This window comes from Charadrius vociferus, unplaced genomic scaffold (genome assembly GCF_000708025.1).
Source record: "Charadrius vociferus isolate BGI_N301 unplaced genomic scaffold, ASM70802v2 scaffold158, whole genome shotgun sequence".
Classification (NCBI taxonomy): Eukaryota; Metazoa; Chordata; class Aves; order Charadriiformes; family Charadriidae; genus Charadrius; species Charadrius vociferus.
In genome coordinates, this window is record NW_009661372.1 from 3463232 (window position 1) to 3489576 (window position 26345).

Sequence of the window (26345 nt, forward strand, 5' to 3'; positions counted from 1 at the left end):
AAAGAGCTGTATTATGTTTTGTTGTCAACAACAGCAACAACAATTCCACAAGTTTTCTTTTTCTGTTCTACTATCACATCAAAAAGTGTGACTACACCAGCCTAGTAAACACCAGCCTAATAGAGGTAAATCCAGGGGCAAAATTTTCACTGCAACTTATAAATCACTTCTGTAAAGTCCATTTTTGGGACAACTCTGCCAGATGTAGTTACAGTCTACTTTCTCCTCCTGTCCGCCACCAGACGTAGATCAGCTGCTGTGAAATGCATGTAGCTTAGATTATGGACAGTTAGGTCAGTTATTATTTCCCATGCAAAACTCAGTAATGTCAGCAGAGATACATGAATAGAGCTAGTTCTTAGCAGAAGCTTAAGAGTCTAAATAAATGTTACAAGTTTCTCTGTAAAGGTGTACTTAGGCATCTCTTAACACTTCACAGACTGCAGCTAGTTCAATCCCTTTTGCCATCCTGACATGCATCCAGTTGCTAAATTGATTGCCATTTAAGGTATGTCTATTCTGCAATCCAAAAGTGTGACTGTTGATGAGGCACACATATTTAACTTAGCTTTTAGAGGAAAGGAAAATGACAAATATGACATCAATCTTTAAAGCTGGTTCAAGGGTAATCCTGAAAAAGACATACTTGAAAGTCAAACTTCAGGTCATTAAAACTTGTTTCCAGAAAGTTTAAAAAAAAAAAAAATGATTAATGATCACTGGGATCAATATGACATACTGGGAAATATTCAACACTGCTTTTGTAGCTGGAAGTCATATCTAATATAGCCACTAGATTTATCTGAAGAAATCACCTGGTACATGTGGGTAAACATGAGCTAGCTCACACCATATACTTGAATTTCCAGATCTTTCAGCTTTGGTCCTCACCAACGGCTGGTTCCAAAGGTGTTACAAGACAGGAAAGAAGACAAGGCCAAGAAATAAAAATGTATTAAAAATAGTAAATAAAATATAGAAAGAAATGGTAATTTTTATCGAAGGGAAGGATGCCACAAGATTGCTGCTGAGATTTATGCATTTTACATATTTATAAATCACCAGGACAGAAGACAATTAGGTGGGTGTTAAAACTTGCCGACTACATCAGAGGCATGAAATGGATTCCGTACAAGAAGAAAAAATGTTCCAGGATCCTTTATCTTGAAAATAATATGACTGAAGGGATACAGCTGCAGTTAATAAAATTACAAATAGGGAATGATTCCAGGAAAATTATCAAGGAGCAGGTTTAACAATCATCTGAACAGGAATACATTCACTCCTAAGCTTTCCAATGAACACATTCAAGTTTTGCCTGCAAAAGCAAGATTCTCGTGGGCAGATTCGCTCAAAATTGTAGATAAATGTTCCTTAGGTGGGAAGCTGGAAAGAAAATCTAGGGTTTTATTCACCTGATTAGATACAAGAAAGAAGGAAGCTGCAATTACCATGGGGAGCACTGCAAGGCCTCTGCGATTTCCCCCAATGGATAGCTGTGATCCCACAGGAGTAATCCTGGCAAAGTACACTTATGGGACTGGCTGCATCAGCACTTCTCCCAAGTATTTTGCTCTGCATCTTGCCCTGTGATATTAAAGAGCAGGGATAGATATGTGCTTTGGGGGACTGCCTGCTAGCTGGGCTGAGACACATTTGGCATTGTTGATTTACCCAAATAATGTTTCCAGCACCAAGTCCCACAGCTCAGCTTCCACCAGCTGAATTCAAAAAGTGAATCAAGCCTATTAAGTCTTTCCAATAAGACTGGAAAAGAGTAAGAAAGAGGATTAAATACCTCGTAATACCATGGAGAAATATAAATTCAGGGTTTGGGAAACTCGTTCCAGCTCACGGGAACATTTTGTATTCATATGTGGCCTTCAAGTCTTCTTTTCTAGTCCAGTACTGTAAAAGAACTGAATCACTCTCTTATTGAACAGTATCTAAAGAAAATAACAAAATACAAATTTTTCTCTATACACTACACATGGGCCATCTGTAAGTCATATCTTCTTTTTCCTTTCCTTAATGTTGCAGACTCTACTAAGAAGGACTAAGAACTCAATCTTTCCCTTTTGGCTTTCCTTAGAGCAAGCCAGCTGCCTCATGGAGCTATCAGCAGGGTTTATTTTTCCTGGCTTGGATGCAAACCTCTAGTTATTAATATGAGAGTGAGCTCTGCTAGCTGACAATTTAAGATAAAGTAAATTGGAAGTGACATAAAGGAGCGTGTGGGTGTTAATGTGCGTCACCGAGGTTCTATTCTGACATCCTGAAAGGTCTCGTCTGTATGGCCGACACTAGCAACCTTTACCAGTGACCCTGTGCTATTAAAGGGTAGGCACTCTCATTGATTTGTAAAAGTGACAGATGTGGCATGTGGTTGTAAATTAGCCATGTGAAGTCAGTCTCCAGAGATTTCCAAGCGTGTTTTTTCCTTTGCAGTGATTTGTGTTCTTCCATTTGCCAAGCTGCATGAAGTGAAGCACTTAACTCTTTTTCACCAGTCATCTTGTTGTACTTCACTTTTTTTCTGAGGGTTTTTTTTTCCCCTTCTCCCACTCTCCCTAAGCTATCATGATTCATAGGGCTAAAATTCTGCTCAATTGTTTCTTAAGATGTTTTTCTTTTTCTCATCATAGTATTTCTGAAGAAGGTTATCAGGATAAGCTGAAATCTCTTTCAAACCCTTAAGCCCTAGCTTTAATTTACAAATGTATATATATGTATGTACGCATAAGTATGTTCATTAATTTTGCATGTAACAGAATGTCTGTTCTGGTGAAGACTCAAGTGAAGGCTTTCTTAACAACTGAGCTACAGCCACTGCTCACATACACTACAGATGCAGACTGTGTGAGCTTCCAAGTGTCTTCATCCCTTACACAGAAACTCAGCTGTGACAGAATTGCACAACTTGAGACAGGGCCAAGTAATCTTATACAGCAACAATTACATAATGAAAAGGATGGTAACAGGAAAGAAAGGTTATTTTTTACACTCAATCACATGATTTGCTTCAGTCTTCTAGCAGGTATCTACAGTGATCACATGAAATGAAGACTTGTGGGTGACCCAGAACAACTGCATGGTCCATCCCCACCAGGCAGGCACTAGTTAGAGCACACAGTTTGCCTTCTCTGTTTAGTCTGCTTGAGAATTTCTTTGCATGGAAATTCAATCATGCCTTTGTAAAGCTGATTTTAGATATGCACTTTCATTGTCATTTATCTGTTACAATAAACCAGAATTCCATTTATGTAAAGATTAGCTAGATAGTCAACCTTCTAATGATTAAATTTAGGGTATCTAAACACTTATCACAAAAAGTATCTATGTACCACTGCTACAAAACCAAACCCAAAGCAAAACAAAAACATGTCAAGACAAATTATTCCGTGGAATAAATGTCACCAGCTGTCAAAAGCACCATGACAAAACGTGCAGGTTAAAAGGTCACGACCCCATAAAACTACTACTCTTGCTCCTTATCCTAAATCACTTCCAATTATGTATGGTAAGTTCTTTCCATTTTGAAGCAAAAAATACTTTTTCTGAGAACTTGAAGCAGGGCATTCAGCATGGATCCAGAGGTGAAAGGTTCAGAGCATTAGCCGCTAAGCCACCAAATCTCTGTCCTCTCCTCTATTGTCTCCCTTTTTGAAGTTATTTGCAACAGTTATTTCTAGTGAGTATTCACTCCACAGGGACGGCTTGTGCAGCAGTCATGGTAGAATCTCTGAAACCATCTTCCAGGCTCTTTAGGTTTCTACCAGTTCATAACACTGCTGTTGTTTCCAGCTCTAGCTAAATGCACATAAGCATACCATTAAGACAGCAGTGTTTGAGGTTGGGCGGTTGGTCCCTAAAGTTGACTTTTTGCGGATAAAAAGAAAGCACCTATTAAATTTGTGAACTTTTTTCTGTGCAACTACCATGTGATCACTATTTAATCTTTGTGCACTGAGAACACTGCAGTGCCTGCCCACATCACCTCTAAGCTGTCGCATGCAACTGCATCACAGACATTGCTGGGTCGAGCTCATTTCCCAAGAGAAAGAATGACTGCAGAAATGACAAGACCCTTTAGTGTTAAAATTTAGTACCTAGCTACACTACCATAATCTTCATAGTAGAAACCACTGTCTCATCAAGCTGCCAAATCTCAGGTCACAGTGTTAATGATTTATGTGTTCAGAACTGCTCTTTTGGGTGGTTTTGGAAGGCTGGGTTAACACTGTAAGGAGCTGGAAAGGGTTTAAGGTTTTTCAGTGATTTTTTTTTTTTTTTTCCTAGTAGCCTCTAAATGTTTTATAATTGTTCATTTTAAACCTATTTCCTGGTCAATCATTCTCAAGCTACTCATTCCCACCCTTTAGTAAAGTCCAAAATTGAGTGTTACTATGGAAACTGCTACAGATGTAACAGCTGCAATTCACAAGAAAGAGAAAGAAGAGGAAAATGGATCAAGAAGTGTCACTTGCATTATGCAAAATTTCATAGATATATATGAATTGCATGCTGTGAATAAGGTCCTTTGTGAACCCAAAAAGTTAGAAAGGTCACCCTAGCATTAGAGGAAATGATTCCTAAGTCAGTAAATGAATTGCTTTCAAAATTCCTATGTGAAAAAGAACTATTTATAATCTCTCTTTCTAAAGTCCATCTGTCTTTTCATACAAGAAAAATATATTTCTTTTTTCTCTTTTAAGTGTTCTTAGCTTGTAACCTGATTTTGCGCTCTTTCTCTCCCTTTTTTTTTTTTTTTTTGAAAATGACGCTCAACAGAAAAGTTAATCCTAGATTTCTTTAGGTCTTAAGCTGCTTTAAGCACAATAGACATGCCAGTAGTGTTTGCTACAAAGTTGTCATTTATGTCTTTTATTTGCATATTTGAAGGTATTTTCCCCTACTCTCTTGAACACGACTGTGTATTCAGCAAAAGAAAGCATCTCTATGAAAACTCAAAAGAATAAAAATACTGTAGTAAACAAAAGCTGTGCAGGCATGTACCCAGCCTGTTTCTCTTATCAGCTACAATATTTTTACACCCCCATAAATTCCACTGACTGCAGGCAGGTTTCTGCAGACGTGGCCTGTAGAGCCTTGGAGAGGGGAGGGAGAATCAGGCCTTTTGTCTAGTGCTCAGCCGCCATCAATTATTTAGGAGCAAAATTATGTGACATTTTTCTTTCAATTATTCTGTTTAACAAGGCTTGGGAGTTAATACTGACCAGAAGATGTTTTATCCAAGATATGCTGTAAAATACTCTGCTCTCTGTAGAATAGAACTCCCTTGGCTCTCAATTAATGACTGCAACCATGCAGCCGCACTGAACTGTCTAATCTCACTTGACTGGAGCTGAAAGCACCTCTGTGTTTTTTGAAAGATTTTTTGCTCTTCTTTAAGTATATTGAGAAGAACCGCTTGCGCTGGACACGCAGTAATAAAAATTTGTCAAATCTGTCAGAAGACTTGGCTCCTAAATACAATTCTTCAAAGGGAGAAGTGTGTAAAAAACAGAAGACATGCTGCTTTATTATTACTGTGGGGACTGTGTGATCTTGCGCCTGACAAAGATCTGTTTAAGATGTATGAGCGGTGCTGTGAGTCTGTATCCAACACCATCCTTATTGTTTTTCATCCAGCAGTTTAGTCTTCAGCCTGGAAACTCATTCTTGCCTTTTGCCCTTGACTTCACAGTTCTGCACAAGTGACTAAGTACATTCCCAAGCTGTGCATTTTACACACTCTGAACAGTAAGCAACCATTTAAATATTATGACATCCACTGAGGCATGCATCAGATGTAAAAAGGAAATGCTTAACAAGTATATTTTTAACAAAGTCTTATTTCCACATGAAGCTCTGCCTGCCGTCACAGCTTCTGAAAAACTGTAATGACTCACTCACTGGAAAATTCAGTGCAAATGCAAATACCATTTCTGGATTTGACAACCACCTGCCCCCTTTACAGCTCCACTATTTGACATTTGCTAACTTGATCATAAATTGTGGGGCTCCTTTGAGAAATAAATTCATTCCTTCTCTTCAAAACCTATTTCTTGCATTTGTGTCCAATTATTGTTTTCTTTTCAGATGTGCAAACAACATCCCTATACTTATCTGACTGGTTTTGCTGTCTTTTCTTCACCTCCAGGAGCAGCAAAATGTGTAGCATAAGAGTTGCAAAGCTGTCCACTTGCATGTCATTACCTATTGTTCACTTACCTTCTACCACAGATTTCAGATAAGCACTGAAAAATCAATTCTGACATCAGCCAACATAGTATTTCTAGAAGCTCCAATTTCAGGGAAGCCTTAAAATCTGTGAAGAAAATATGTCTGCCACTCTGTTCAAACCATCTATTTTTTTTTTTTTTTGGAGATATAGTCCAGACAATTCAAAAAGACTTCAGAAAATCTCTAATCTGTATTACTTAGTTTTTTTCTTTTCTTTCATCACTTGGAATCCTTAATAGCCAGGGTGATTGCTTTAAAATACTGCTTTACTTTTGAGCCATGATACTTTATATGTATTGGTTAAATACCAGATTAGGTGGAGAAATTGAGGAACTAGAGGGATTAGTGTGATTCAGCAAAGCCAGAGAAACTTCATTCCATATAAATTTGATGCCCACTCATCAGACTAATTCAAAGTTATTTAGAGCATGAACTACAACATAAGGAATTGAGATTGCAGGAAGAGCTATTTGTTCTAAAGGACTGATTCATACAGCTTTTGGAGTTTCCCACATTAGCAATTTCTGCATGCTGTTTGCTCTGATACTTCATCCCAGACTGCATCTCACCGATGTTGCTTGCAAAACTTGAATTCCTGTAGCAGCTTAAAGCTGGCTGTTGCCGGAGACGATAGAATTGAGCTTTGCAGCCCCATCCTGTAGAGGTGCAGCCCCGACCGTGCAGCTGAGGGAGGATGCTGCCAGGCAGACAGCTTTCAGCCACATTTTTGCTTGTCCAGAGACTGGAGAGGTCCTCAGCGTGTCTACAATATCCCGAGGAGAATACCTGTCTTCTAACAGACTATGCATACCGTGATCTGCTCCGCTGCCTAGCAGAGGCAGCAGGGCCCATTCTGCTTGCTGCCTGACTCTGAGCAAGCTTGTCCCATGCAAGGAATTCCTTTGCAATCCAGAAAGTGGGGGTTCAGGATCCTTTCATGCTGTTCTGGACCTTTCATCTTTAGGAAAAGGGACCAACGTGGAATGAGGGTTTTGCCTTAGGAGTTGTGTGATCCCTCCCCCACGCGATCCACAACAAAAATTCTCATCTCAAAAAAAAAAAAAAGGAGCAAGGAATCAGCTCTTTCAAGACTTATATCCAGAAAGTAAAATCCTTAGAAATGCAAGCCAAGCTCCATTTCCTCTTTCTCAACTGAAATCACAGTACATCCCTATCTTTCTCCAACCCCAGGAATTTATCAACAGCTCACACTGTAGCAGATGATCTATCAGGAGACAAAGCTCTGTGAAATCATCTCACTCCCTTCACAAATATGTCATATATTAAAGCTCTCTTGGAGTATCAGGAACACCATTTAATTTCTCTAAGAATTATTTTTATTTTTTCAGTCCTATAGCAAATTAGAAATACCTAGGAGCATTTCAATAGCCAGCTGGTCTAGATAATGATCTTTTCTTCACTTTTATTGATATCTTCCTTCAACAGACAAATTTAAAATGTGGCCACAATTCCTCTTAAGCATCTGATCAGAACTGCAAAGCATGGCATTTCACTCAGAAGTGGCTTTTCAAACATTCGTATGATTCAATGTGAAAAATTTCCATTATCCCACATGAATTTTATGGAAGAGTAAAATCTCAGGCACATGAAATCACCAAAAATGGAATGGAAATTTTTCACTCAGTAGATTTTCCACATAAAAATATCCCCTCTCTTTTAAAGGTCTCTATTAAAAGTAAAATGTAATAAAGACAGAAATAAACCCATGTGTAATAGTCATAGTTTAGGCATTTAGCATACCTTATATTTATGAATTGTTGAGCTATTTTATTTTGTAATAAATGGTGAATAATTGATTTATCTCCATGCTTCCAGTAATTTGTTCTACATTCTATGTACTTGCTATTTTATTTCTTTTTCAAAGAAAGCCAGCAAGGAATTGATTGACATACTTTGGCTATGGCTAGGCACAGTTTTATGTAGGGTGGATTTCAGAGACCACACACTTTCTCGTTTTGAAAGGCTGTGTTTCTATTAGAAAAATAACATACGGTACTCTACATGTGCATTTTTTTGTGAAGACCATTCTTTTCTGTATCGTTACCATTTATTGGTGAAAAGCACTCTACAGCACCTGCAAAATTGGCTTATCTTCACATATATAGCAAAAAGTACTTATGGTGTGCCAGCCAGAAAAAATCGAGGTTTGCACAGTGAGTCCAGCTGAATTGCATATCCATGTCCATCCTATGAAATACACCTGAAAAGGGAAAACAATGGCTATTTATTTTAATGATGCTGGCTCTAGGATGTCCTTACTGCTTATTAATCTCCTTTTATTCTCCTTCATACCAAGGATAAACTGCAAATATTATTGAAAGTTGTTATTGAAACTATATCACTATCAAAACTACCCAAATAATTTCCATGCACACAAAATAAAGATGAGTTGCAAGACCCACATATGTATCCAGTAAATGGAATAGGTAACTCATCAGAAATAGTTACAAAAAAGTTTAGAGTATCCAGGAAAAATGGAACACAAAACTAAGAGCAGTGCTTTGATTTTCAACTGGTCTATGCTTTACAATACTGAGATCTCTTCGGTCATCCTCTAAACTTTATCTGAGTAAATTAAACTTCAAAAATAAAAATAAATTAAAAAAATAATAAAGCCAGTATATGCGGCCTTTCTTATGCAATTAAGAAAGTCAAGTGAGAATGACATTCAACTGGGAAATATGGAAACATATGACATGACCCAACCTACAGAGCCTAACTGGGAAACAACGAATTGGAGAAATCTGATGTGATTCTCAAGGAATGGAGTTGATTTGTGGAAGAGAAACAGAACGACTGTAGAAATAGCATATGAAGCCCTGATGAGAGAATTAAAACCTAACAGCAAAGGTTGTAGCATATCTGACCTCTGATATCACTTGATGTCTTACTTAGCCATAGGAAGTATGAGTTTTCTAAAGAGAATAATTCAGTGACTCTCTAGATATTTATAAAGGGAACCCCCTATGAAAACATCTGATCATGTGGCAGACACTCCAAAAAATTTCTATCTTCAAAAGAAATAAAATAAATGTTTGGAGGGCATGTTTTTTAAAGGCAATAATCTGGCTCTTTCAATCACAAGGAAACCTGTTAACTACATCTGGTTTAGATTGCAGTGTTGTCTTCAAAAAGTTACAACATTGGTTTAAAATTTGAGATAATGTAACTGTTGAAAGCTGGCTTGAATGAGTGAAATGTTTAGAGGAGCAAATCATGACATAAATTAAAAATTCCTTTGAAGGATTAGTCTATTTTTTTCTTGCTGCAAAAGTCGTGCACAGTTTTAGTATGTATGACTTCCTGATGTTAAAAGTTAATGATTTAACGGAAATGTGTATTTTTTTCTTTTATTGACTAGAAGATTAATTTACCTATTGGAAGCCTATCTCCAAAGAGAAGCTAGTATTAGAACCTCAGCAGAGTCAGTTTTGAAACACTTCTTAATTACCAAACCACTAAATGTTAATCTATTTAACCATTGCATCACATAAAGAACTGAAACGGAATCCCAGGTAAGAATTCACCTGGGAGTCCTGGTGGACAACAGGATGACCATGAGCCAGCAATGTGCCCTGGCGTCCAAGAAGGCAAATGGCATCTTGGGGTTCATCAAGAAGAGTGTGGCCAGCAGGTCGAGGGAGGTCATCCTCCCCCTCTACTCTGCCCTGGTGAGGCCACATCTGGAATACTGCGTCCAGTTCTGGGCTCCCCAGTTCAAGAAAGACAGGGAACTGCTGGAGAGGGTCCAGCAAAGGGCTACAAAGATGATTAGGGGATTGGAACATCTCTCATATGAGGAAAGGCTTAGGGACTTGGGTCTCTAGAGAAAAGAAGATTGAGGGGGGATCTTACTAATACTTACAAATACTTAAAGGGAGGATTCCGGGGGATGGGAGCAGTCTTTTTTCAGTGGTGCCCAGTGATAGGACGAGGGGTAATGGCCACAAGCTTGAACATAGGAACATAGGAAGTTCCATCTTAACATGAGGAGGAACTTCTTTACCTTGAGGGTAGTGGAGCACTGGAACAGGCTGCCCAGAGAGGTTGTGGAGTCTCCCACTCTGGAGACATTCAAAACCCACCTGGACGCTGTCCTGTGCAACCTGTTGTAGGTGACCCTGCTCTGGTGGAGGGGTTGGACTAGATGATCTCCAGAGGTCCCTTCCAACACTAACCATTCTGTGATTCTGTGATTCTGTGACTCTGTGATTCTGTAATTATCACTCATTTTTAATGAAAGAAACCTAATAGGAAAACCCAGGAGTTATGGACATCATATTTTTTTTTTTTTTCATTAATAGAAAGTGTTACCCACAGATGCCTCTATATGACTGGAAGACATCACAGCCACAGAAGTATAACTGCATAGTTCCCTTATAGATAAAACCCACGAACTCCTATCTGCTTGTGTGCAGTGTTACGAAGCCTTTTACCCGTGCTTGTCAGGCATCATGATTCATGAAAGACAGCAGAAAGGATGCATGTGTGCTGTGTTATTGGGGGCTGAGAACAGATTACAGTATTTAGATAGCTTTTATGTCTTGTCACATACTGGTGACACTATATATCAACGCCAGGTTTAGGACATCATAGAGGTGCTCTGCTGGACTCAGGCAGAAATTTCTAGAGATGAAAAGCTATTCCTATAAGTGCAATAATTATGAAAGTGGCAGGTAATCTGCACTTGCTCTCAATCCACCTTTTACAGAACATATAGGGGTGTTCCCAGAAGTTTTATATTTCCATTAAGAAGGCAGTGGACAGATTCTCTATAAAATACAGATTTCCTTGCTTTAGTGGTATGACACAAAAGGGACCGGTCTGGCAGCTCTGATATTTTTCCCCACTGTGTTTACATAGGTTCAGCACCTTGAGCATGCATTGTGCTGGACACACCGCAGCAGGGACACAGCCACCTGGCTGCAAGGCAACAGGGCAGCGGGCGCCAGCCCTCCCTGTGCTGCTGAAGCTGGTGGCAGGAGAGCACATAGCAGGCATATCCCAGAGCCTTTCAGGAAGGCTCCAGTGAACTTCAAATCACATCTGTTTTGAGCATCCTTTGAACATATTTTTTTTCACATTTTCATTTCATATTACTAAGATTCAGCATTTTTCAGTATCACAAAACAGACCCAGGATCTGAATGTAACCAGCACAATCCAAGGTATTGTGTATGAGTTTCTGGCTTAAGAAGGACCCTTGCTAGAAATGCCTGAAGAGGAAAGAGGCAACATGCCTTTCTGTAAGGCAAGACATGATCTCTGAGAATCACAGAATGGTTGAGGCTGGCAGGGACCCCTCAGTTTCTTCTGGTCCAAGCTCCCTGCTCAAATAGGTCCATGTAGAGCTGGTTGTCCAGAATAGGTCCATGTAGAGCTGGTTGCCCAGAACTGTGTCCAGACAGCTTTTGCATATCTCCAAGGTGTAAGACTCCACTCCAGACAACCTGTACCAGTTCCTGGTTACCTGCACAGTGCAAAAGTGTTTCCCGATGTTCAGGAGGAACCTCTGTCAGAATCCAGTACTCCTCTAACCAGGTTCTTTTAGATATTCCATCCATGGAATATGTAATGTTTAATATCAGATTTACTGATTTGAAGATACTTGATGTTACATGTGATTTCTGATTTATCAGAGTGATACAAAATATGTTATATAACTCAATACAAATGTAGGTTACACTTAGCAAAATATATGTAGCAATTGCAATAAACAGTTTAATCACCATGACAATGTGATTCCCACTACCGCTCACCATCATGACATGGGGCATCTCCAGTTGCTGAGAAAGCACCTACGGGTTGAAGCCATCTCAAGCTTGTAGCTCTCTATGAAATTCTTTCATTAACTATTCAGTTTTATACTCTATGTTGAGCCAAGCCACTTACTCACTCCCCTCATGCTGGATTAACTCAGGGAGATGATCATGCTTTTGGAATTAACTGAGAGATAAACATTTCCACCACTAACTGATCACCTGTTCGTATCTGTTAATCTAAAAGAGGCCACCCTCGGCTCCCCTTGGTGTTGAGAACAAGTCAGCGTCTTTGTGACACATGTGGTCAGTCCCAGGCTGCATTCTTCCCTGAGCCTCATGGGTACATTGCCCTGGCCTGTCTCCACTGAGTCTTCTTCCACGGTGGGACTTTCAGACTTTCAGTGGGACAACTGTCACGGTTGGTCAGTCACAGTGGCAACACACCAAAAGCGAGCAGACGAGAGAGGGACACCATTATGAACACCTCTGTGCTGTGCACACCCACTCTTCCCTCAGGAGACCTTGGTACTGTGTGGTACATGGATGCTCTGGTGTGTGGATTCAAGTGGGGATGCTGGTGTCAATTTACATGTTAAATGTTAGTAAAGTTTAATTTATTTATTGGGGCTTTTTTGCATATAAGCTAATTATAAATAGAAGCTTTGCTAGTTCCTCTCTGCACCCCAGGGAATATTCTTGCTCACTTCTGGGGTTCAACCACCCTGCGTTGGAGCCCATGGAATGAGAAAACTGAAGTGAGGCACAATCTGCATGTCCTCTACAGGAGACCATGTTACAAAGCCAGAAGTTTTCAACACCTGGCTCAGTACAAATGATGTCCTCAGCTCTGGCTTGGTATTTTTAACAGTAATGATTATGTTGGGTACGTTTTGGCAGGAAGCGTGTTTCCACCTCTGAAACTTACTCAAATTTATGTTCCCACCTTGGTTTGCTTCTATATGACTTTATGCAAACTTGGAAAGCTCTCAAATTAGACGGAAGATCTGGGATTTCTTAGAATCTGAGCTTGATTGTTAGCAGAAATCATGTAGTTGCTTGTGGATCAGTTGCTCCAGCTTTGACCGGTGAAATATAAACTCAATCTGGGATTTGGCTGTAAAAACAAGACAGGACAACTGGAAAGGGTTCCTTATTGAGCCGGTTTATTTCCAAATGTCTGATGTTCTACTGGCTGGGTACCTAGTATGTCTACTTCATCTAGTTTAATGGGTGGTGGAGTCCCAGCCTGTCGCCTGCACTGTTAAGGTTTGGGCTGGGAGGCACAGGTGGGATTTGGGTGTACAGTGGTCCCGGCATGGTTAGAGCAGAGGCTGCTGCCAGCATGGACAACCTTGGGAAACCATGGGTGCCAGAAGGGAAGCAGGGCAAGCCCAAGGGCCTGCAGAGGTGCTGTGCCTGGCTGCAGTGGTGGAAAGGCAGGAAGCCTCAACCCTGGTGTGCAAGGTGCCCAGTTGTTTACGGGAAGTAAGTGGTGGCTTGGTGAAGGAGCAGGTACAACAGCAGCAGCTTGCTGGAGGTCAGGTGGGGACTGGCTGCACTGCAGCGGTAAAAGGGAGGGGGTGCAAGGCTTAACAGCAGTGGCTGCACCCTCAGGCTGCACATCTGGGCTTCCTGTGGGGCAGTTTTCTTTCCAAGCTGGGCCTGGTGAAAATGCAGCTATTGCTCTCCTCTTGAGGCCGACTCTTTGCTTGCACCTCTGGAGCAGGTGGGGATCATCTCTCGTGAAGTTGGGGTTGTAGAATAAGAATAAATAAAACATGAAAAAGAAGAAGAGTTGGTTGCCATCCTTTGGAGACAGGAAAACACCAAGATAGGAAAACTGAGCAACAAGGCAAAAGACCAACATTGGTCCAGAAAAGGTCTATGGGGCATTTGAAACCTAAGGCTTATGCTGAACAAAACGTTACCCTCTGGTTCTGTTAAGTAATGGCCACTCTTGTGTTTTCACCTGAGAAATGACCTGAGAAAGAACTGAATCTCTGAGCATTTCCTGCCTTCTTCCTTCTCTCCTCCATTGCCAAGGGTTATATTACTGGAAGGTGAAGCTCTCATGCCAGAATCATTCTGAGAGTCAGTTCATGTGCAGAGGAAGTGATGTACCTTGCTGTGACCAAAAGCTGCTGCTGCTGCTTCTGCCAGAAATTCATCAAGCAAGTCAGATGTTTCAGTCACATTGGACTTTGGTGAATGCATAAAGGTGGAGCTGGTGAAGGAAACTTTTCATGATGTCAGTTATAAAAATGCTCTGAGGTTCACTCCTTCCTATTGCATCCTTTTTGAAGGATTCTTTGTCAATGGCAACACAGATGCTGTAATTAACACACTGAAAGGACTGCAACTGGTGGCTTTGGACAATTTTCCAGAGCTTCTTTGGAAAGGCCAGGGATGCAAAGTCATCAAGTTCACTAGAGGTCCTCTCCAAAGAAATGCAATGGACTCTGTTGGTTTTGTGATCACCACTGCATGCTTGGAAATCCTTTTCTTTCTTGATGGATGCTAAAGAAGGATCACAAGGTACTCTTTTGTCCCATCCTGGAGGGACAGGAGAAGTGGAATCTGCCAACTCAAGGAACTCACCTGGAGCAGAAGCAGATGGTAGTTCTCTTGGAGACCACTCCCTTGGAAACTCTCTTGTGAGGGTTAGACCAAAGTGGTGCCTAGCTGTAGGTATCTCCCTGGGCAGCTGGGCTTGGTCCTGCCAGACAGAAAGGGCCAATGAACTGCCACCTGATGGAAAGTTCTCAAATGTTGTTGTGATGCCTGTGCTGTATGTCAGTGATATCACAGGCTGGCACCAATGTCCCGGCTTGCTGCAGCAGCCAGAAAAGATTTTGTTGAACAGCAATTGTTGCTCATTGTTTTCAGGGCTGCAGGTGTTTTGGACTCAAGAGTCGAGCAGTACATCCAACTGTCTTGAAATGTTGTAGGCAATGCCAGGGCAGTGCTGTGTCTCATTGGCTGCAGGAGCTGGTGGCCAGGGAGGAAGAGGGAAGGCTGCAGCATTAGGCATCAAAGTGTCCCATTGTGGAGGTTATCCAGTTGGACACCTCTCCTACATGCAAAAGTGTCCTTGCCGTCTCTGCTGTAGTGGTGGCTTTGGAGCTCCTGCTTGAGACCCTCCTTGAGCAAGAGTGGTGAAGGGCAGGGTTTGGTGCAGCCAGTGCCCAGCCTGCTGGGTTTGTGGGGTGGCTCTTCCTCCGGACATTGCATGGCCACGTGATGCCGTGAATAGGTGCCTTCTGACCTCCTGCATTTCCCTCTGGGTTCTCCAACTGTGTGCAGAAATGCATTTCTGGAGCAGTGAGGGTGAAGGGAGACCAAAATCTCTGCCTATTCCTCCCCATTTCTTCTCTAGCCTTAGAAGGACTCTGTGATTTCAGTAGCACTCCTTCTGTCCTGGGCCAGACATCACCTGTGCCCAGATGATGCTCCCACATTCCAGCAGTCTCTCTATGGCTACTCTGTGGAAGCAATTGGAAGTGCATCAAGTACATTTTGCAAATGATACAAATGGGAGATATGCAACTGCCCCTGTTTCTTTGAATAGGTTCCTATGCTTTTATATGACATTTAAAATTCAGAAATCAAATGAACCAAATCAATAATTTTCTGTCAGCCTTCTAAGGTAGTACTCTTTCTCCTGGTTCGAGTATTTTTTCTGTAAAGGACAGGTTTGATGTAGAGCCAGTAGTAATCAGGACTTCTGTTCCCTTCAGCATTTGGATCAGGCCCAGGGAGGATTATGAAATCCTGGTCTGAGTATGAGTACAATAGAGAGGAGGCCAATAAGCCTTTGGGAGCCTGTGGGCAAAGCTAACTGATGGGAGTTTGGGCAGAGGAAGGACCGTCGCCTCCAAGTGTTGGAGCATCTCTGAGGGCCTGGTCCAGGCAGATGCAAGTTGCAAATCAGCTGGCCTTTGCTGTCACCCTGCAGTGCTGTTCAACTCAATAAACTGGGAGAGAAGGGCTGTGTCTGTGGGCTGAGAAAATATGGCTGGTCAAGCCAAGAGGAGACAGCGGGGGACGGGTTTGTAGCAGGTACCACAACAGCAACTGGTACAAGAACTGTATAAAAATAACAGCTACTACCAAAATCTAGTACAAGCACCTTGCCTGGTGTGTTGGCTTCACTAAAGCTCATCATGCAAACATGACGATGTAAAAGCAATGCTGAGCCACCAGGTTTTGATCTGGGAGAACACGTCTTCAACAGTACATCATTCCTGTGGTTGCTTACCTCACTAGAAAGTCGTTCTTAGTGTCTTTCCTTATCAAAGCAGAACTTAGCACTTACCATGAATGTGTTAGACATGTTTGTACTTTCAAGCAGCTGTGTAGCCAACCTCCCAGACTGCATCATTTGTTCTAGTACTTGTTCCTTTCAATTTTCAGTAGTTTTCTAGGCATCTTCCTGCATTTCTTTCACTATTAATTATGAAACCTGAAAAGAAGCTGCTACAGATTTACCCTTAAGGTTAGTGAAATGTTGTAAGTGTCACCCTCATGGTAAAAAAGTGTTTCCTGATGTTCAGAGGGAACCTTCTGTCTTTCAGTCTGCGCCCATTGCCTCTGGCCCTGGCACTGGACACCACTGAAAAGAGTTCCTCTTGGAACCCTCAGGTTCCTCTTGGAACCCTCCCTGCAGGAGGGTGTACACTGATGAGATCCCCTGAGATGAACTGAGCCAAGTCCCTCAGCCTTTCCCCATAGGAGAGGTTGTCATGTACCTTCATCGTCTTTGTGGCCCTTCACTGTACTCTTTCCAGTATGGCCATGGTTCTCTTCAACTCAGGAGCCCAGCACTGGACACGGTACTCCAGGTGTGGCCTCACCACTGCTGAGTAGAGGGGAAGAGATCTTCCTCTACCTGCTCCAATACTTTGTTTAATGCAGTCCAGGATACCATTCACCTTCTTTGCAGCAAACATTACTGGCCTGTGTTCAACTTGGCATCCACCAGGACACCCGGGGTATTTCTGCAAAGCTGCTTTCCAGCATGTACTGGTGCCTGGTGTTGTTCCTCCCCAGCTGCAGGACATTGCACTTCTTGTTGAATTTCATGAGGTTGCCATCAGCCCTTTTCTTCAGCCTTTTGTCCTGGTACTAAGCCCTAGTACTATAACATTTTTAAATTGAACTGAAATTAGAGGATTTTTGTTAAACTCAGCCTCTAGCTTGGTATAGAGAATGCAGTGTTGAGTACAACATGGCTTTGATTTTGAAAGACCAAACCCATGTTATGGCTTGTCATTGTAGGATTTTGTGTAGAATATTTGCCTCACTTTCATTAGTCATCACATTTTATTTAAGAACTATGATAACTTTTAAACAAACACCATGATACTGTTAATACATAGAAAACAAATAATTGCTTTTCTTAAGAGCTCGCTTTCTCACCTCCCAGGCCTCCACAAATCACAACAAATACATATCTGACATTAATATTTTTCTCACCTAGAGAAGTCACCAAGTTGATCTGAGAACCTTTTAAGCATTTAGAATTCATCCTCCATCTATATCTTTGCCAGGACAGTGCAAGGGCTTATTTTCAATTCTCAGTTGCGCTGGGGAAGTGTTTTGATTCTTGATTTAGACCGTGGTCTCCCAGAGGTTCCAGGGTTTCTGGCTGGAAGATAAAGCTTCATGCTTTATGTTTCCTTGAAGCAGAGCAGTAATACACACCAGACACTGTGCTCCAGTCCATAGGTTTTCGAAAGTAAGCAAGTCCAGTACTTATTTTGTGGGTCTTCTGACACTTGAGTGCTGTTCCCTGAGGGAAGGAGTCAAGCTGTATACATTTTCAGCTTCTCTTTGTTGCACAAACTATGTGGCACTCTCAGGGAATATTTGCAGTAGTGTGAGGTAATGGACTGGAGTGTCTATACAGAAATATCTGAATATTTGGCACCTGGTATTACAGGCTGCAGCATAAAGACATGCTTGTATTCAAACAAATCCCGTGTTCTCTAGCCTAACCTACCCAACACTGGGTGCAGGATTAAATAAAGCCCCTCACATTAGGAACCACTATTTGTTCTTTCCTGTGTAAAGTCAATTGCAAACGAACATGGATCTGAAATAATATTTTAACCTTAATGACCCTTTCACAGTCTGGTGTATCTTGAACTCATTGTTTCAAATAACGGGCTATAGCCTATCCCATGTGGGAGGCATGGAGCCAGCACAGACAGTTCCAAGCAGACCAACCTGCTCAGTGTTCATCTGGGAACTTTATCCAAGGACTGACCCACTTGAAATTACATGTATATTAAGCCTCACTTAATAAAATACGTAATATGGAAATATCACCACACATCCTTTGCCATTTTTGAAAATGTACGATGATGACACAGTACAAGCAAGCCTAAGAATACTAATTTAAAATTGCAAATTTACGGTTGCAAGCACAGAAGTATTAACCTTGTTCTTCTCTTTAGACCTAGAGCAGGTCTACATTTTATGTGTCTTTGCTTCCCCTCACCTCCACCACATGACTCGTAGGTTCACAAAATATGCTTTATTTCCTTCTTTTTCCCTTTGCTTTTCAGAGGCCTGCTAGGTTCTCCTTTTTTGTGTGTGTTAGTTCAGGCTATAACCCTGCGGTCTGAGTTTATCTTGGCCATAAAACGCAACAGTAATTTATATGCTCCCTTACTCGGCACTCCTCTGAGGCACTGCCAGCTGTCTAGCCAGCAGTTTAAAGAAAGAGCTGTAATGAGCACAAGTGTGCAGGGGGTAACGGGAAGGCGCACACAGCATACAGCCATGTTCCCGTTTCCTTAGCTGGTGGTGGTTACGTTTAAATGGCATTACAGTAAGCTGTCAGCATGGCGAGATTCTCTGCACAGGCACTGCACACCTCCTCCCGCGGATTTCTCATTCCTTTCTTTCATTCCTCAGTAAAGAATAGATTTAAAGGATGAGAGGAAGCCCAGAGCAGCTGTTATGTGATACAGAACATGAGTTATGAGTGTAAAACCTTGCTCCCTCCCGCCTTTTTCCCCTTTATCAAGAGCAAGCTCTTTGAGCAGGCAGACAAAGCCTGATGGTGATCTTGATGTACTTGACACGGGCTTTGATTTTAGCTTGCCTGAGCTCCAGTTTTTGATGTAATACAGTTGTAAGTTTTATTTCTTCCATAGCTGTGCAGTATGCTTATTTAAACTTTACCATCACTGTAGTGTTAAAAAAAAAAAAAGGAAAAAAAAAGGTATTCTGCGTGTAAGTCACTTCTGTCAAGGATTTTTTTCCCTGCTGTTGTATCTAAAACATTGTCATATATATATGTAAAGCAAAAAATTGCATGTTCACACAGTCCCTGTCTGTTGCAGAAATCCTTCAAATAGCCTCGATACTTTCCTTAAAGTCCATTAAAAAATAGCAGGTTAGACTCTGATCTCAGTGAGGCCAGTGTGAATCCAGAAAAAAATCCCACGTCATCCTACTAGGATCAGTAGAATTCATTTAGCATTACACTGATGCAACAGATGAAAACTTGGCTCAGTGAAACCCTTCCACTTATATGGCAAAATAGTTTCTTTTTCTATAAACTTTCTACAAAATCAAACCATCCAATTTTTAACTGGAGGCTTTAGGCTCTTCAACACACCAGCAGAAAATTATGGCTTTGATTCTTACGATATTCTTAAATAAGCTGAGAGTTATGATCTGATAAAAGACACTTTCGGTGCAGAAATCCAGTTCTCCCTCGACTCCCACCAATATTGCATAACCTCTAATTGGCCTTGAGCTAGAGATTCCTTATACAGTACAGCAGGACAAAAACTAAGACTTCTTAAAAAAAGGCAGTCCCGGAAATTGCTGGAATCACCTTAATCATGGCAGGGCACAGGGTATAGACCAATTCTTTCCTATGTGATGTTTTTAATTATTGGTCCAACACACAAGGTACCTTGAAAAGGGAAAATCCCCCTCAGTCACCACACTTAACCTGTCCAAATCCATGATATATAAAGCGTTTTGGAGTATCTGAACCCATAATGTGCAACAAATCTAGGCTGATCTAAGCTTCATTAATCAGAGGAACTGTATGTAGACAACCCCCAAGTCCATATATATTTTGAAGCACAGTTTAGAGTGAGATCCCATCTGTAAGGTCTTGACTCCTATGCTGTTTATTTTAATAAATCCTGGCTAAGTAGTTAAATGTAATAAAGCCCTCCCTCAAGGTGCAATTTTCACTATGATTCAATAAAAATAAACCTACAAATGCACGATCTCTTCTTTCATGAAGCCCATGAACAGGTTTGTTTAATCATAAAACAAAGTGTCCTGGAGGGTTCAGAAATATAGGCAGGAAGTAACAAAATGAGATTCAACGTGAAAAAAGCAAGTTAATATGACTGGGGGAAAAAAAATTGCAACAGATATGCAGCAGGATGGAGGTACTTGCAAAACAGTGAAGGTAAAAAAGCTCATTAAGACTAATAGGAAACTCAAAATTAGCAAAGAATTTGTGATAGAAAAGTGATGGCAAAAGAGACCAATACACTTTATAAAACAGTATGAAAAAACCATCATTTCTCATATGCAAGAGGTGACAATCCTCTGTATAACAGTGGTGTGACTGAACTCAAACATCAATATTCATTTCTTGGCAACTCAGATAAAACAGAAAGTTGCTAACATGTCAGAGAAAGTTCAGAGAACTTCTATAAATAAAGGATTGAGTGGCATGATTAAAAACACAGGTCCTGAGCTTTCTTCTACGGAAATCAATTTCAGCATTTCCACGGACTTAAAATGCAGCAAGAACAGCTGAATACCAATTAACAGCTGCTATGATTAACTGCAGGATGCAGGCACCAGGGAGACATTAGAATTACCCAGGTCAAGGACTGACTATGAGTGATCCTCCAAGCACCTCTTCCTCTTCATCATGCACAGAAGGAAACAAGCTCGCATCTACAGGAGACTACGTGGTGGTCTGCAATATGGAGCCACACAGGGTTCTTGGTCCAAGAAGGTATAACTGTGAGTCAGAAGATGGAAGAAAGCCAAAATAAATGTAGATTGAATATCAGAAAAAACATCCCTGCTCTGAAATCTAAGTCTAGCATCCCCAAAGACTTAGAAGAAAGTACCACCATCTGTTGGATCATTTAAAACAAGAGTATAACACACTACAAAATACATATTTTAGCAATTTAGATGATGGTTCTCTCTCTACGTGTCTCACACTAAACTTACTGTTTCGGTTGCAAAACGATGCATTTGCGTGGCACAAGCAGTGGCCGTGCAGCTTCCTGCTTTGGTGATAGCTACCTACTAGCCTGTCTTGGACTTCCAAAGACCAAGTAAATTCCCCATTTTTCTTCAGTAAAATCATTGGGCCAGAGCCCCCTTCATACTCCTTCTGTCCATGGGTTTATCCATAGAGGTCACTTCCAGTAAGCTACCAGTGTCTCCTTGCCAAACTAGCATGAATGGGAGGAATTAACCAATCCCTTTCTGCTGAGTCAGCTAATAGGTGTGCCCCATTTACCAGTGTAACATGGGAGAAAATTCATATAAAAGAATGACAGACCATATTTTGGACTCAGAACTTAGGAGTATGTGCATCCTGGGTAGGCTAAAAAAGTCTAGATTTCCACAAGCTGCTAGAAATGATCACATACTCTGAGGCTAATTTAGACATTTGTAATTCATCTGAAACCACTTCAACTTGCTTCTTGATTTATGGGAAGATTCCTGTGTGAAAATGAATAAAAATGTCTTTCCTTCCATCTTTCCCACAGTTAAGGTTTTATTTACCTTATACAATCACTTTCTTCCTTGTCACCAGAAAGCAACAAATGATAGGATTTAGTAGAACAGTGCACAAAAGGAGCAGCTACAGGATTAAAAGGCTGGTGTGTGGATACAGCAGCTTCATTAACATTTCCTCCTTCCTTTCTAAAAATGGAACAAGCAAAGATAGGATTGAACTTCAAAAAAAGAATGACAGCTACTATTTTTTTTTTTTTCCTCAGGTTCATCATCTAGTTTTTCTTTCTGTATCTGCCATCAGATCCCATTGATTTCTGAAACTTGACATCTTTCTGGGTTTCCTCGGGCTCTTTGGATTCAGTTCCATAGAAATAATGTCAAAATTGTTGGAAACATTTCTGGACTCTTTCGATGGATTCAGAGGTACCTCAAGCTTTGTTCTATCCTTACAGATTTTTCCTGTCTGGTTTACAATGAAGAAATAACATAAATGATAACTCTAAGTGCTAACGGCTAGTCATCCAAGAATCCAACATTATTCCAGGAAAATCATGCGTTATATTCTTCCTCCTATTTATATGTTTTCCTCTTTTTAATCAGGAATGAGTAAGTAAAACAAGCATTAAAATTACCTTTGTTGGGATGACCGTAGTTCGTTGAGCACCAAGGTGGTAGTTCTCGTAATAGCAAGAGATTTCTTTTTTTCTTTTTGTTCTTGGCAGATACAAGGCATAAATCACTGTCTTCCTTGGAAAGAACTTAGTAATATTTTGAAGATTTTTATTCAGTCAATAAAGAATTTCTAACTTTTAGACACTAATGATGCATTGTGAGAGTTTTACATACCTGCTTCTTTTTTATAATGAGTACTCCTTATCAATACTCTTCATGTTATGAAATTCAAGAAAAAAACACTGAGAAAGTTCTTTTTGATTTTTTTGATCAACAATCTGATTAGAAGGTTGCTGGTTTTGATTCTTTTTTTTTTTTTTAATGGAAACTGATTTATAGAGAAGATGGCAGTCAGCAAAGAAGGTAATGACACATAGAAACTTTGAAAGAAAACCCCTTTCATGCCCTCCTAGTACATAGTCAAAATGAGTAATTGGATGAAGAGCAGATGTCAAACTAGAAAGACCAAAGTCATGGCAGCAGGCAGAGAACAAAAGAGGTAGAAGTAATTTTAAAAGCATCAGCCACTTTTCAGATGGTCACCTGCTAAGTAAGCTCCTGTCCCCTGATAGTTGAGACAATCCACACAAAGACTACTGACAGGGTTTTTGAAACAAAAACCAACAGAAGATGCAGAAAGGCCATTAGCCACCCCTGATTGGAAGCAGATTGCATCCCTGCTCTCCTTTTCCTTCCCCCACTTCCACTGGGTTTTGCATCATCTGCTGTGACTCAGCCCCTCTTGACTCCTTCTCTTCAGGACAGTTTTCATGAACACTGGGAGACCCTCCCTTGTTCCCAGTACTCTGTCTGCTGCACTGAGAGTAGTTTTCAGTCATTCTCGAATCCCTACAGTTTTTTTCAGTGGAGGCTGGGACCCTTGCACAGCAAATTTAAGCTACTGCCAATAGGCTTGCTTGTCACATTTACCTTTGACACAATTCTGTGCTTACAAATACCTGCGGATTAAAGGTTGAAAAGTGTTACAAAGGTGCATTTCAGACTCCTGTGCTCTCAACAGAGCACCCACTCCCACCAGATTTACACAAATGTTTGGTTTAAAAATTTGGAAGCCAGCAAACACCGGAGTTAAGCCCGGCTACTCAGTTACTGCTCCGGAGGCAAACAAAAGGAAGGAAGTGAACAAATCAGGGGGAGGGAGAGACAGATTAAGTTACCAGAGACTCTGACCCTGAAGGCTCAAGAAGTAAAGTCAGGGAAAGCAGAGGCACTAGTTAGTTGGAAATTCCTTTGAATTCCTTTAATCCCTTAGGTCAATTTAAAGGGAAATGATCTGACCGTTCTGCATCTGCTAGTGATTGAAGGCAAATAAGGAGCATTGTGTGATTTCCAGTTCAAGAAGTATATAGTACACACAGCTTTTATGAAAGCAAATACAGCAAATCTCAATTGACCTAGGCTGACTAATAAACCCTGAGATGCCTCTAACATATGGGAAGCCGATGCTGGTAGAGACTACTCCAGAATAATAAAAAAAAAAAAAAAAAGGCAAAAAAGGAAAGGAAAAGAAGAGAAGAGAAGAGAAGAGAAGAGAAGAGAAGAGAAGAGAAGAGAAGAGAAGAGAAGAGAAGAGAAGAGAAGAGAAGAGAAGAGAAGAGAAGAGAAGAGAAGAGAAGAGAAGAGAAGAGAAGAGAAGAGAAGAGAAGAGAAGAAAATAAAAGAAAAGATAAGAGAAGAGAAGAGAAGAGAAGAGAAGAGAAGAGAAGAGAAAAGAAGAGAAAAGAAAAGAAAAGAAAAGAAAAGAAAAGAAAAGAAAAGAAAAGAAAAGAGAAAAGAAAAGAGAGAAAACCCTCCAAGTATTTTAATTGAAGGAGAGAAAAAAGGGAAATAATTTATTGTAAGGAAAGTTTTTGGCTGAAACACTGTAATCCCCAAATCATCCTCAATATTTAGTCTGCTATTATGTAGACAGAAAAAGAAGCCTAAAATCACACCCTGCTGGGCCTCTCAGATTAAGCCTTCTGCTACACGTCTGTAACTGGAAACAGTCTTCCAAGGCTTGTTTATGTAATGACACCATACAATAAGAGCCTGGCTACAGAGGAAAGCTTTATTGGGCCTTCTAATAAATATTATTAGTGTGTAGCACTGGAAATGATCCCATTTGGGCTTGTAATGTGCAGTGATTAAGGGCTAGACCGTGTCTGTAAAGCAATAGTTTGGCCGTGGGTGTCGATTAACACAAAGGCATGCTTTCCAGAGACACTACTCAGCGGCCCATCCTCTCCAGACTCACCACCCATTTCTCTATCATTCCCCTTACATGCCCACAGGCGCCAGGCATGGTAGCCCCACAGTGATGAACCTCCCCCTTCCCCACTCTGCCCAGTCTGAAGAGGTTCATTTCCTAGGACCTGGGGCTTAGGAAATCTCCAACAGAGATTAACCTTTACTGAAAGTGTAAGAGGAAAGGTTTTTCTTGCCTCCTTGCTATCTAAATCTGTATCAGCCACGGAAGATAAAATGCATAGCTGCAAACTAACAAACACCACAGAGCAAGGATTAGCCAGTTGCTGGAATACACATGTGGGTGTACGCAATCGTCATAAGCTATTCTTTAATACTTGATAAATAATATTAAACCAAGCTCATTTCACAAAAGATTTGACTCCTCCGAGTTGCCAGTTTTAGCTCAGTCACCTGCAAACTTCCAAAATACACCAGGTCTGACTGCAAAAGGTCTGCTCCCCTCTACTGCCTGACCGTTTCCTTGTTATTGGCTACATTTTCAGTCTGAGAAAACGGGTAGTCTTTTTCCCCTGACTGTACTTAGTTATAAAAGTGTCTTCCTTACACGTCTATGTATGTGCACTTCGCTCTCCCGTAGCACATTACGGAACATCATTATTGAAATGCATGAGCTCTGCATGCTGACTGAGACTGGACAGAGTTTGGTTGTGTTGCACAGCAGAAGACATTTGAAAAACACTTACATTTTAGTTAATTAATAATAATTTTCTCTACTTTCTCTATCTGTTATTGGTATGGCTCTTACAACATTTAACAATTTGAAGAAAGAGGAATTTTATAACAGAACTGTTCTGCAACAAGATTGCCTGGCCCCCTCTTCTAAATACATAATTTCTAATGCTTTAAGGCAAGTGTTGAATTCTTAAGAACTTGTTTAGTTACTCCTGGGATAAATTTCTCCATTTCTTTCTTGCAAGTTGAATGTTTTTGGCAAAAGAGTAAGAGTAACAGAAATAATAACACTAATAATAGGAAAAGGATTTGTAATGTTAATTTTAAATGTTGCATTCCAAAACCTGCTGAATTATTTTTCCTAGGATTCCAAAAGCTGTACTAGTTCTTGGCAATGCTCAAAACTATCCCTTTACTCCTTCATGTTGCTCATGTTTCCTGCAAATCTGCTGACAACATCTTTCCAAACTGTTCCAAAGGAAACAAAACAGCATGTCTGCAAAGTTAAGCCTCTTTTAAAAGTGGCTTCTGAGGGTACAGCACCATGAAGTGCAGGAAGACACACCTCAATAATGTTGAAGCAAAGGAATTCACATTCAAAGGGAAAAAGCAACATAGAACTCCATAAAAATAATACGGAAAAAAAAAAATAATTTGCAATCAGACCGTTCTAAGTGCCAATAATATTCTATAATAAGATCCTATCTTGTTGAGGTCAAAGCCATAATGTAAATACCAGAAAAAAAAAAAAAAAAAAAAAGAAATCTTTCTGTACTAGAAGGATCTTAATCTTAAATTTTTTCTTCAACAAGCAAAATTCACCTCTTTGCAAAGCACCTGAATAAATGTGTTTATCTGAAGATTCATTAATGTGATGTATTGGTGATTTCAATTACAAGAGGTAACTTACCAACATGGGAATAAAAATTTAAAGATATGCTTAGTACAGACT

General features: G+C 40.5%; 1 protein-coding gene across 1 annotated transcript; it reads right to left on the bottom strand.

Moving 5' to 3' along the window:
* Positions 1 to 13289: 13289 nt before the first annotated feature.
* On the bottom strand, positions 13290 to 13895 carry LOC104294241. Its single transcript, XM_009893828.1, has one exon. It carries the CDS (start codon positions 13893 to 13895, stop codon positions 13290 to 13292), a length of 606 nt encoding a protein of 201 aa, XP_009892130.1.
* Between the last annotated feature and the right edge of the window lie 12450 nt (positions 13896 to 26345).